This window comes from Aedes aegypti, chromosome 2 (genome assembly GCF_002204515.2).
Source record: "Aedes aegypti strain LVP_AGWG chromosome 2, AaegL5.0 Primary Assembly, whole genome shotgun sequence".
In the NCBI taxonomy this organism is placed as follows: domain Eukaryota; kingdom Metazoa; phylum Arthropoda; class Insecta; order Diptera; family Culicidae; genus Aedes; species Aedes aegypti.
The window spans coordinates 386462501-386475798 of NC_035108.1; the positions used below are offsets into that span (position 1 = coordinate 386462501).

The 13298-nt window shown below is 38.5% G+C and overlaps 1 protein-coding gene across 1 annotated transcript in view; it reads left to right on the forward strand.

Moving 5' to 3' along the window:
- LOC5564911 (zinc finger protein 236) overlaps window positions 1-13298 on the forward strand; it is a 217313-nt gene that overhangs the window by 183705 nt on the left and 20310 nt on the right. The window contains exon 7 of the mRNA XM_021846929.1: window positions 11693-11899. Coding sequence (XP_021702621.1) covers window positions 11693-11899 — 207 coding nt within the window. The remainder of the gene's footprint in view (window positions 1-11692; window positions 11900-13298) is intronic.

The window sequence follows — 13298 nt, forward strand, 5'->3', positions numbered from 1 at the left end:
TAATTAATATGATAGTACTTCACAGTACTACAAAAACAATTATTTTCAGTGCTTATCATACCTATTAAAACTACAGTAGTTTATCGATTATATCACTGCTCAATTTTATTCCTCTCGATTTAAGCACGGTTTTCTTTTCGATTGTTAATTATATGATTTTCTTACATTTTACAATAAATGATGAAATAACCACTATTTTCCCAATTGATCCATTTGATATGTGCTTTGCTTTCGGTTCACTCGATTTTTGCTATAGTTAAGTAAGATTTTAATGAAAATTGTATGGTAAGAAAATATTATATTACATTTCCATCGAGAAATTACTATACACACAGATACATTTGTAATCACTATACTTCCCTAAGGAATGAGATATCCTCATTTAAAAACAACATCAAATGAGATCAACCATAAATCAAGGTCCCACATGGAGTGCCATCAAATTCCCTTCCGAAATGCACCGTTCGCTATTTATCACCGTCAAATGGTCTTCTATGACTGCTCTCAAACTGGCAAAGACCAAAAAAGACATTACCGTTACAGTATCCAATGCCCGCTGGCCGACACTGCTTCAAGATAAGAATGATTTGTTTTCGCCGATTTACGACCACACTCTGCCAAATACATCTCAGCTACACCGTATTCCTACCTCCGTATCCCTAGCAGCACAAGTGTATGTAATAATAATGCAACCATCAAACGGTTTTCCCTGGTAGGTACCACCACCAAAAACGACCCATTTCATGGTCCCTTGAAAAACTCTTCCAAGCTCAATCGTGCATGTGAGCTAGTTTCCGTTCCGAATCTCACCGATGACGACGAGGATGCTGACAAGTGCTTGGTCAGTCAGTGATATGATGCTACTACGCCAAGGGCAGAAGATTTATAAGGATCCATAGAAGGCAGCACACGGAGATCCAGTATCCCTGAGAGAGTTATTGCAATGCACATTGGGTCAGATCGTCAAACTAGGAGGAAAACAAATATTTTGACTATGACGATGAATGTTGGAACAAATAAGTCTTCTGCAAAACTGTTAGGATTATTAGGATTTAGTTTTGGCTTAATGTCGCATTAGGATGGTCTGATAAAATATTATCTATAGTAATATTTTGAACAAAAACTCATATTCATAGTCAAAATAACTTTTACTTCCGAATTTTTCGATCTGGCCCAATGTGCAATGGTGGCTTATGCGTATCGAAACCATCTCTGGACTTCATCTCATCACGAACCGCGCTTGATGGTTCCTGGTCGTCATTATTGACTAGACTCCATTAATAATGCGTTACGATAAACTTCCTACGCTGCACCACACCGTGTAGTCAATGTTGAGCAATCGTCCGGCTAACGAACGGGATGACATTTATGGACCAACCCTCAGCCTCTTACAGGCTAGCCACAGTCCAAGCAAAGGCATCCGTCCATTCGGTGAGAAACGGATTCCTACAAACGTCCACTCCTATACACAGACAGGGGAGCGCAAGGTGATGATATTTTTCAATCGTCGCATACACACCACATTCCTGTGGAATGCAGATACATCGTCGGAGGCGAAAGATTTCGGAAAAACTTTTTATTTCCCACATTTCTCCGTATTTTCCACAACGATTTTCACTTTTCCTGCCGTTTCTGGCGCTTGGTGCCAGGGGCGTAGCCAGAGGGTGGAGTGGAGACTTGTTAGTAGTTTACTAAGTTCCTAGAGAAAGCAATGACGAAAACCCTACGAGATAATTACCGTCTGTCTGTTGCAATTTGCGTAGATTCTTTTCAAGACCCTTGGTGACTTGACTTTTTTATCAGATTCCTTGCAAAAAAATTCAAAAATGATTCTGGATACAAACTGTTTTCGATTCATTTTTTGATAGAAATTTGTCGAAATGCTATCAACATTTTCATGGGAACGTGTAAGAATCTAGAGGAATTCCTTTGAACAATTTTGATAGATTTCTGAAGAAAAATTCTTAAAAAGTCTACTTCAAACTGCTAAAACTCAATCCAATAAAGAATTTAGAACCAAAAAAAAAAAATCTTCAATATATTTTGTTTGTGAATCCTTTTTTCCTTGGTTTGTAAAACTTTATATGATACTCTACCAGCTATCTTTCAATATTCTTCAATCTGATTTTATAACTCAAAAACGTAGTCAATTTTTTTGAAACAATTCAAAGTATGATTCCTGAGAACTTCGAGGAACTCCTGGAAATTTTATCAAATACCCGAACGAATTACTGAAATATTTTCTGGAGGAAACTCAATAAAAACATAGAAATTAATTTATGAAGCAGTTTATGTCAGATTCCTTAGTGGTATACTCCGAGAAACTATTTAGGGATGTCTGGAGAAACTCTGGAAATAATCCTGGAATAAATGCTGTTGAAATTTGTCCAAAATTTTTTTTAGAAGAACTGGTATAAATCCCTACATAATCCAACAGATATACACAATACATAAATCAGGGTGATCCTGGAACTCTAACTGACCAGGGCGACTTCGCCAGTCGGGAACCAAATGAATCTTTAGACTTTCTTTCCGCGTTTCGGATTCCACTCTGTTCAGTGTGAAAGAAAACGGGGTGCTGACTGTCTTACATATTGTTATATTGTAGAAGGCGTGTAAAATGATCCTTGGATGATTTTCAAATTTTAAAGTCGCTTGACCAATCCCACTAATGATAAACCTTGCTACGCCCACGTTTGATGCTGCTGCCAAATACATGTACCCATGTGTGTACGCCGACCGGGATCGCAGTAAATCATGTTCGTTGTATATGAAAGATAAAAGTATTCAATCGAACAGAGCGGCAGCAGCGGTAGAAATTCACTGTGAAATATATCCTTTCCTGATGGCACTTTCTTTCGTTCGGTTCCGAAGAGTTCTGCCAATGATCGCTGGTCAATGTGGACGCTACTGGAAGGCATGCATTTGGCCTCACACCCGTATCGTCGAGAAAAAATGACCGCACACCGAAGTCAACAACGGAGAGAATCTATTATTATTACCTACAGATACTGCCGCTGAATAGTGGTGGCCCGTGAGCCTGAAAAATACCAGTCGTACGATTCCAAATATTTATAGACATTTATGTTATGGTCAACTAAAATAAGAATATTTTTCCACCTATCAAAATAAATGCCTTTCTGGTGTGCCGTTTGGCAAACGGAACTGCAAGTTCGACAAACCACAGTCCGTTGGTACGACCGTCTTACACCACCTTTAACGAATGGCCAGCAGTTTCTACGACGCGGTGAAATCCACCGTGTGGAGGAGCCTTTTAGATCTGCACGAGAAATCTATCCTGTAGGATGTCCTTTTCCTGCTTCGGCAATAAAACATTACGCCGTAGGTAGGCTAACCCCGTGCGCGCTTTTGCATCCATCCTCCCGTTGAACAACTACCCCACATTAGTGCAAGAGTAATGCAAGCGAAAAATAAAACGGTTAAAATAATGGTCTCTTAAGAATGGGAGCATTTGTCCCTTTATTTTCGAGGTCGTCACGCGAATTTTTATAACGCGAGTGGTAGCGCGTTGTACTTTGTACAACACCCTTGTGTATGTGAATATCCCAGGAGTCAGACCATACTTAGAAATATGACGTCTTCGGCAAAAATGTTCAGTAGCTCAAGGGCTATCATTATGTTAGCCAAGAATTTCGGGATTTTGCCACTAGGCGGCGCTAGTGAGCATGGAACTTTTGTTTTGCAGATCTCAGGATCCTGACCACTTAGAAAGATGGCGTCTTGGGCAAAGTTGTTCGGTAACTCAAGGACTATCGTTGTTTGAGCTAGTTGATTCAAAATTTTGCCACCAGGCGGCGGTAGTGAGCATAAAAAAAATTGTTTCGCTAATATCTCAGGAGCCTGATCACTTAGAAAGATGGCGTGTTCGGCAGCTTTGTTCAGTAGCTCAAATTATTTCTTTGTTTAATCCTTCAAGTTCGAGATTTTGTAAAATAATAATAGTCCCTGAGCTTCTGAACAACTTTGCCGAAGGTGCCTGTCTAAAAAGCCAAGATCCTGCAGTACCCGAAAAATAAAAATGTCATACTCACTTGCGCGGTCTGGTGGCAAAATATCCTATTTATTGGCTCAAATAATGATAGCCCTTGAGCTACTGAACTACTTTGCCGAAGACGCTATCTTTCTAAGTAGTTAGGCTCCTGAGATATCTACAAACAAAAGTTTCATGCTCACTAGCGCCGCCTAGTGGCAAAATTTTGAATCAACTACATCGAACAATGATAGTCCTTAACTTACTAAACAACTTTGCCGAAGACGCCATCCTTCTAAATGGTCAGGATCCTGAAATATCTGCAAATCAAAAGTAAAATTTACATACCCACTAGTGCCACCTAGCGATCAAATTCCGAATGAAATACCATCAGATAGCGCTTCACCTGCAGAACAACTTTACTAAAAACCACAAGTTTCTAAATTATCTGGATTTTGAGATATTCCGATTTTAAACTGTGGTTTACTCGAACCGTATATAGTGCGTTCATTATTATGCGAGTTTCATGTACATTTGTTGATTTTACGCATTATAAAGGGCCATACTGTTAACAAAAACTGTCGAGTATTGTTCTTAAGAAGATTCTTGAGGAATACATCTTGGTTTGGTGTCGATAGATATCTTTGTTGCAAAATGATAGCATATAAATCACAACTGTTGTACAAAGTACAACAGCGTGACAGCCTGAAGGTTAAGAACAATGAGGCTGCTGGGAAAGACTAAATTGTGGTCGAACGAAATGAGCTGCTTTATCTATCGAGTCATCGAGTACTTCTGAAAGTATGGAAGGTCGGAGAAATGCCTTCCAGTTGATTGAATGGCCTCATACACTCAATATATGTAATATTGTCGAACATCTTGTTCAAAAGCGATCTCAGACTCGAGGAAACCAAAGTTTCATAGGTGAACACCAGTTTGGTTTGGTGGGCCGATCGAAAACGAACCAGATGTTCACCTTGCGAATGATGTTTTACAAAATTCCAGGAGTATCAGCTATAAATGCTCGTGATTGGAATTTTGAATATTTTATTGTCATTTTGATTGTGCATTAATTCAACTATCCAAATCTATCTGTTGTAGCACTGGAATTCAGAGTAATAAGTTGAAGAAATAAGTAAATGTATAAGCCTTTTGCGACAATATTTATACTTACAATTTGAAATCATAAATTCTCCTACTACGTCTAAATTAGATTAACATTATTGCCCCATCCAACTAATAATGGGAATTTGGAACCTTGCGTTGGGGTCTTCCCATTGTACCCGCGTTTTGTCATCGTGAACGTGACCATCTAAAGACTCAAATGCCTCCCCCGTCGAAGCTTTTGTTCTACCCAAATGCACCCAAAATAGTATGTGACGCTTGTGTACCCATACCTTCCTGGAGAGGCACTAACGACTTCAGTTCAGTCTACACCACTCCTTCGGTTACGATGTAGTTCCTGTTACTATTGGCCAGCCTTGTTGTGCCTAGAAGAGTGGTCCACCAAGTCCAGCTGCAATACCCCCATTAAGCATAAATATAAATCTAAATAGCAAATAAATTATGAAGATTTTCATTTTATTTGCTTTGGAAATTGTAGCTCCGGCTAGTAGGTAGAAAACATTCTGTACGTACACTTGCGCCACCACGAAAAGTGTCCCCAAAATACATGGGGGCATTAGGATGTGTGTCTCTTACTTTTGTACTTGCGGACGCGCAAGATATATTATTTTCTCCCATACGCCTCTGCCTGTCGGCTGCTGGCTGTTTGCTCGTGCACTTATGGACCGCCACACTGGCCAAACCAGACCGAAGTAACGGTAACTCTTTCCGGTGGGCATCAAACCTCAGAGCATAATAGCTGCCCGAAATCCCCTTCTTGGAGGGCAAACCGAGGATAAATGTTACCAAGCGAGGCGAAAGGCGGAATATCGCCAGAAAAGTCCGACCAACGTACACACAAAAAATAATGTTTTTCATGGTTTTTAAATTCTTTTCTATATAATTACATTTGGCAGCAATAAACAAACTTGTAGGCATTCAACAGTGAGGCTAAAGACTTTTCGGGTTTTAGTCTAGCTATGCGAAACATGAAGCACAGTCACTGTCCAGCTTTTGTGTTTTTTTGTATTTCATTGCGGGATTCATACATGAAGCTGATACCAAAGTCGATCCTTCGTTTGCCCTGTTCAATGGTTACGGTTTATTTTGTATAATGCCCGTGTTTGTGGAAAATAAATTTCTTGGACATTTGTTTTTGTGGTTGTAACTATTTCATTGTCGTTTATCGTTCGTGTGTATCGTGAAAAGTGATTGATTTTTCGTACAAAGTCTACTCCGTTCGAACTCGTTTTCCTCCATTCTTCGTTCAAATTAAATTAATAAATAAATTAATTAAATTAATTATTTTTTTCATTTTAGTACTTCTCAATAAAGCTGTTTGAATAAGAGAATAAAAAAAAAGATTCATACATACCTTACAGAGAGGTATTTCATTCAAGTATACACGATGTGTATGCCCATTAATATATGGTTTATCAAATAATTTAAACATGGAGTTACTTTGCTTCAGGTTATAAGTAATAATCTCGAGTATGTAATTCAATACATGCGATCTAAACTTGTATTATATAGATAGAAAAAATCTAGCTTTCTTAGTTAATCAAATATTTCTTCAACCTACTATTGTGCTGTGCGTACACAAATTCTATGTATGTCCTTAATACAGTCCCAAGACAAGCCTTTTCAATTTTTATTAGAACCAGAGCCTTGTTTTTTTTTTTTTAAATTTATTTATAAAGGTAAATTTGTGCTGGCGAAGATAATCCTTCTTGCATGCCGTCTATGAAAAAAAAACTCATAGAAAGTCACTTCTTTGAATATCGTTAATAGAAAAAGAGAATTCACAATTTCCCACCAAGAAAGTGGAGTTCAACACTGTCGCTAAACGTGGCAAAAATTGAAGAAACGTAATTTCATCTGATTGCAATTTATTTGAAGTCAGAACTAGCTCAACTGAAATGGTAATTCAAAATTTAGGGATGGTACACAAATTATGTCACGCTAAATATCAATGTATTGGTCCTCGGGAATTTTGTAAGGCTTGTCACACTTGGCTTGAACCATTACCCCCAACCACCCCACCCCCCACCCCCACTTAGAGCGTAACATAATTTGTGCATAACCACTTAGTGCAGTCAACTGGTCAGTCTTAAATTATAGTGGACCAAGTGACATTTTTAATATTTTGAGAAAAATGGGCTTAAAGTCTAACCCTTTGTAATTTTTTAACTCGTCTATATTTTTGTTCAATATTTCTTCACATATTTGTGCCGCCTTTGAACCAGTGTTGCTCAGACTCAATTCCCCGAAAATAACATTTTCCGAACTACGATGCCACGAACTACTACAACCATGCTCTATCCTCCTAAGATAGAAAAGCAGATGGTTAAGCTTGAGTACTGCACACAAAATCGATCAATTTTGATCCCAGAGAGCCATAATTCAAGTTTCGGTGAAATGAAATTAGTGAGTGAGTGAGTGCGAATCATTTCACCGAAACTTGAATTGCGGCCCACCGAGATCGAAACTGTCGGATCCCATGTGCAACACTCAAGCCCAACCACCTCCCCCTCCATCTCAGAAATACAACGCACAGTTATAACAGTTCATGGCTTCACAATTCGAATTTCGGGGAAATGAGTCTTGTCAACACTGCTTTGAACAATATAATGTGAAGTGATAATCATGAAAAACATAATCCAAACCTCTGATAGAACGATTTCTTGATGGACTATGTGTACTTAGGGGCCCAGATAGCCGTAGCGTTAAACGCGCAGCTATTCAGCAAGACCAAGCTGATGGTCGTTGGTTCGAATCCCACGAGGATCTTTTCGGGTTGGAAACTTTCTCGACTCCCAGGGCATAGAGTATCATCGTACCTGCCACACGATATACAAATGCAAAAATGGCAACTTTGGCAAAGAAACCTCTCAGTTAATAACTGTAGAAGTGCTCATAAGAACACTAAGCTGAGAAGCAGGCTTTGTCCCAGTTGGGACGTTACTCCAGAAAGAAGAAGAATGTGTACTTGGTCCACTCTGACTGAACTAAAGACCACCGTTCAGTGAGTTGGCTCACTCTGACTGAAAAATTTCTAGAAAAATAACAATCATTAAAGGCTTGCATGGTCAAACCGGGTACATATCGCTAATTTCAAAAGATTACCAAAATCCTTCGACATCAGTATCGTAAATTCTTCAATAATCCATATCTTCAATCTCAAAATCAGTGGCATTACAATAGCTTGCAAATTATAGTTTTGCAGGGTCAGGGCATGAAGACCAGCCAAAATATATTGGTCCTATAAGCGGATTCTACGAAATTTTATACAGGCACCATAGAAGTAGCAGAAAATTCTATCGGACTTTGAAACGACTCAAAATATGCAATAATCAATCAGTTTATTGCTTTTTTAAACTTGGTGCGCTCTGTCTGCACAGAAATTGTTGCAATTTCTGACCACCCATGCAAATATGGTCAAAAATCAAAATAAAATGCATAGAATTCAGTAATATGTATGATTTTTTTTGGAATTTCCATGGATGAGAAGTTGAATCACTGGATGTGGAAAAATCTGACAAATGAAATGTCTTTCACTTCCTCGTATTTCTCAGCGTGCTGATCATTTTCGCTGTTATGGGAAAAATCACTTGGTCCACTCTATGTGCATATGTTTATGGATTTTTATTGATCATCCAAAGTTAAATTTGTTACATATATCTCGTAGTTTACAACATTGATCAAATCTGATCAAAGTGATATGAAGGTAAGGTAATTTCGCATCTAATTAAAGAATAATCAAATTTTTCCAAGTTTTGTACTTGGTCCATTCTGACTTAACGCCGACCAACTCTTCATGAATCGATTTTAATGAACTATTAAGTTCGGGAGGTATCGAGTTGCAAAACACACTTCTTTTAATTTTTCTTAAATTTACAAAATACATTCGACATAGTTATTTTAATGTAAACTTATATAACCAACCGTAAACTTATATAAACAACTGTAAACTTATACAAACAACTGGAACAGATAGCATCGTGTTAGTGAACATCGGATTTGAGAGGTATCAACTTACAGATAAGGTCAAAGAATTTTATATCTATTGAAGGGACCGAGCATTCCATCGAGCTACAAAATGGGAAGCTTATTCACTCGTAATCGGTTTTTGGATCGTATCATCAAACTATTCTGGATACAGCTTGACTGTGGAACTGATTTAACTACTTTTTGAATAGCTGATTTATTGACTCCTTTATATTTCGATGGTCTATCGTGCTTCTTAGATGTTTTTTCAATTTCTATGGTTTTCTACCCTGTTGAGAATACATTTACGTACTGAAACTTTTGGAATGGGTGAAATGCTCGTCGAAAATGAAAAGATCCGGATTAGGCCAACATACCTTTTAAGGTTTTCATCTGCCATCTGATCCCAAAATTCAATACTTTCGAAATCCAGATATGAACTCCTCACAACGCAAAATATCACTGAAACGGTTGCATCCTCATCAATTACTTTCTCTAGTACTCCACTCTGACAAGGAAAATAAATTAACAGTGTGATTTTGCTACGCCGTTTTTTTTTTTCTTGTATGTTTTTGTGGGCAGTTTTTTTTTCATCGTGCAAATGCTTGCAGCTTCCAAATTGAGCTGCGATTGCATTTTAGACCTTGACAAAAATAGTACAATATGCACAAGTATGTAGTCTTCTAAACTCGCTGTGCATTCCTTTATTTGTTCAAGATGGCGCTTGTTACCTTATTCTCCACTATTAACGGTCCTCTCAAGTTGTCATCAACTTATTTATAAGCGGTCCTCTCAACTCACTTCAAATCTCTTCACAAGCAGTCCTCTTAACTCGCTTTACAATATAAGTTAAAGGTGGCTGTCCTCTTACCCTTTTTCCGTTGTCAGCAGTTCTCTCGAGTCGCTTTTAATCAATTTACAGACGGTCCTCCCAACTCGCTATTTTTCATGCTATTAGTCAAAGATTGCGGTCCTCACAACGCGCTCTTACCCTATTTACTGATTTCTGCGGTCCCCTCAGCTCGCTACACATTTTTTTTTTTCAAACGGTCCTCTCAACTCGCTTTACAGAATAAATGGTCCTCACAACACGTACTTACCCTATTTTCCGATCTCAGCAGTTCTTTTATCTCTCTTTTTGTTTGTTCGCAAGCTTTAGCGGCTCTTACAATTCGTTCCAAAATGATTGAATATACCTACCAGCCATCTTGGTTGGCTCCGTATTGGTCACACTTTACTTATTGCACTACTCAATGGGTAATTTCCGCAAGATGATTTTTTGCTGAAAAAGTTTTTTTTTTGTGTTGCTATGATATTGAACAAAAATATCAGTAGCAAAACCTGTCACGCTGGCCAATGTGTAACATCAAACTATAACTGGGAAATCACCCATTACGCAGACAACCGCTTCGAAAGGGAACACACGTCTTCCTTTGTAATCTACTCCACAATTACTGATTGATCGGCGAGCAACGATCGGGCCGAGGCGACAATAAAACATAGTTGTCATCTCACCTCACACAGTACTAATAGGCAGTACACCAGAGTACTCCAAAACAACAAATAAACCAATGGATATAAACATCAAACGCAATTACTGAGAAACCCCAACCCAGATGATAGGGAGAAAAATGATACACAAGATTTTTGCACTAGAGCCAGAAGGGTCGTAAAAATTCAGCCGAATGAAGGCTCTCCCAGATCTAAGCGACTTTTTACTGCGACAGCGACAAGAAATCGTCGCGATTTCGCTGATGTTTCGCTGCATGCACTGTTTGATAAGCGCATCTAAGCCACAGCGACGCAATTTCGCAGCGATTCGCAACGATTTTGTGTCGCTGTCGCCGTAAAAAGTCGCGTAGATTTGGGGAAGCCTTGATACCCGATCAGTGCGAAAACGAAAAAAAAAACAAACTCCGCTAGCACGAAGCCAATCTGACTATGAGAGCGAATGCGACGGGAAATAGAGTGGGTGCACCACACGCACACATTCAGTTTTACCCACTGTTGGTGTCATTTCAAAACTCAATTTCACCTAGAGGCACTGAAATTGAAAATAAAAAATAAAAATACAAATGAATTTTATATTACTGGTGTAAGAAAACGGCAATTTGATGCCCAGTTGATGAGTCATGATTGGCTTTTAATAAAAAAAAAACAACTTTTGCAATTTGCGGATGTTTTTGTGGGGTATTCTAATGGAAATGATTATTATCACAAGCGAAATTGAATTTGATGCCACCGAATGTCAGTAGGTGGATGAGAATCAGTTTAGAAAAAGTAATTGAAAACCCGAATGCACGTTCTACCAGATTCGTGCATGTATTGTCAAAAAAAAACATTCACACAAAGAAGAATTCAACGACGACGGATCCTACTAAAGGTCGGCGTTGTTGACTGTATAATGAAATATGCAGACACTGAGAGCCAGTATTGAGAAATATTTGATGGTCCTAAATAGAACAGGGTCCAAATACTAATAAAGAAAAATAAAAACAATCAATTTACTCATTAACCTCTGCTTTGGGTGATGATTATGTATAAATTCTATCCATTTCCATCACAAAGAGTTCGATTACTAATTCAACAAATATATTATCCACATTCCAGAAAAATCTTATCTCAACATGCCAAAGTGCACGTGGCGAGCAAATCAATCAAAGAATTTGCCTGTCAGTACGAAAACTGCTTCTATATCGGACATACTGCGTCAGAGGTGCGAACCCATCTGCTAAGCTGCCACTCAGACGAAAGAAACTACGTTTGTTCCGAGCAGGGATGTGACTACCGAGGCAAAACCATCACTCAACTGCGAAGGTAAGAACGACCAGCATTCGACAGGGGAGTTGAGGTAATTAGACATTAAGCTGTGCGAATTAGAAGACCGGATTGCTCGGATGCTGCATTATTGGTGCTACTTTTCGCACCTCTCCACCTTTAGTGATGATGCTAATTGAATGATGATTGCAATTTTCGAGCAACCAGTCGGTTTCTATCACTTGGGCATTATCTCTGCGTGAAAGCTTCTGCTTTGATCGATTAGTCCCACATCCAAACCGGTCCGTGAGACTGTGATTAATTAATTACATTAGCGGCACCTGAGTGCTGAATGATATCGATGTGAGACGGTATTTAGCCGTGGGGAATATTTCCGCACATTTGGCTAGTCGAGAAGCTATGTTTCTATCTTCCTGGCCGTGGAACAATCCCGCCAAGCGTTAACGCGTTTAAACACGATGAACCATAAGTGTAGACTGAGTGGGGTGCCCCCCCCCCCTTGCTGAAGAAGGAAATAACAAATCTAAAATATCAACCTTGAATTATGTCACCTTGGAGACCATCAAACAATAATATTTCTGACAAAGATCTTACAGGAAAATATCTCCAAAAAAAATATCTCCAGTTTCCAATAGAATGAAGTATTTGCCAAAAAAAATGTTAACAAATTATTAGGAATTCTCGGAAAGATTGTTCTTCAGAGATACCTTCACGTATTTTACCGGATTACTTGCATGGACTACGATAGGGATTCTTCGAGAAATAGTTTTGTCTTCCAATTTTCAATAAAAATGTTCTTTCGAAAGTTTATCTAAGAAAACCTGGAGATTTTTTCTTGCAAGAAATATAATATTTTTAGAATACCTACAAAGCTCAATATTTCAAATTCAATATCTTGATCATTATGTATTTCTACAGAATATTTTAAACAACTTTTTACTATCAGAAATGATTTATTTTCGCTTAAAATATAGGATTATGCCTTTGAAGTCAATTGCCCTCCCTAACGCAAATCTAGGCTACGCTCATGCGATGAGCCACAAGTTCCCTTCCGTTTGTAATTGGCAACAAGTACAGACGAAATTACCATTCAATGGTCAATTGAATATGTACTTTCTCGCACAATTTTATTCGCTTTTCTCAATTCTGAAGAATCCTATAAAAGGACAATCACGCCATGGTGCCAATATAACAATCCACCACCGCCAATCGATCGACCTCGTTTCGTTCAATGCACACAAAGAAAGAAACAATTTACCTTCGGACTGACTGTAGGGCCACGGTTCGTTTCCTCCCCCTACACGTAGCACAAAAATGCGGATAATTTATCAACCAAGTTGCACCGGGTCCGCTTTGATTCTTGTAGCTCGTTATGGGTCCTAAAAATCTAAGTATCGTACTAAAAAGAATAATTAAATTAAATTAATGCTGAATTCCT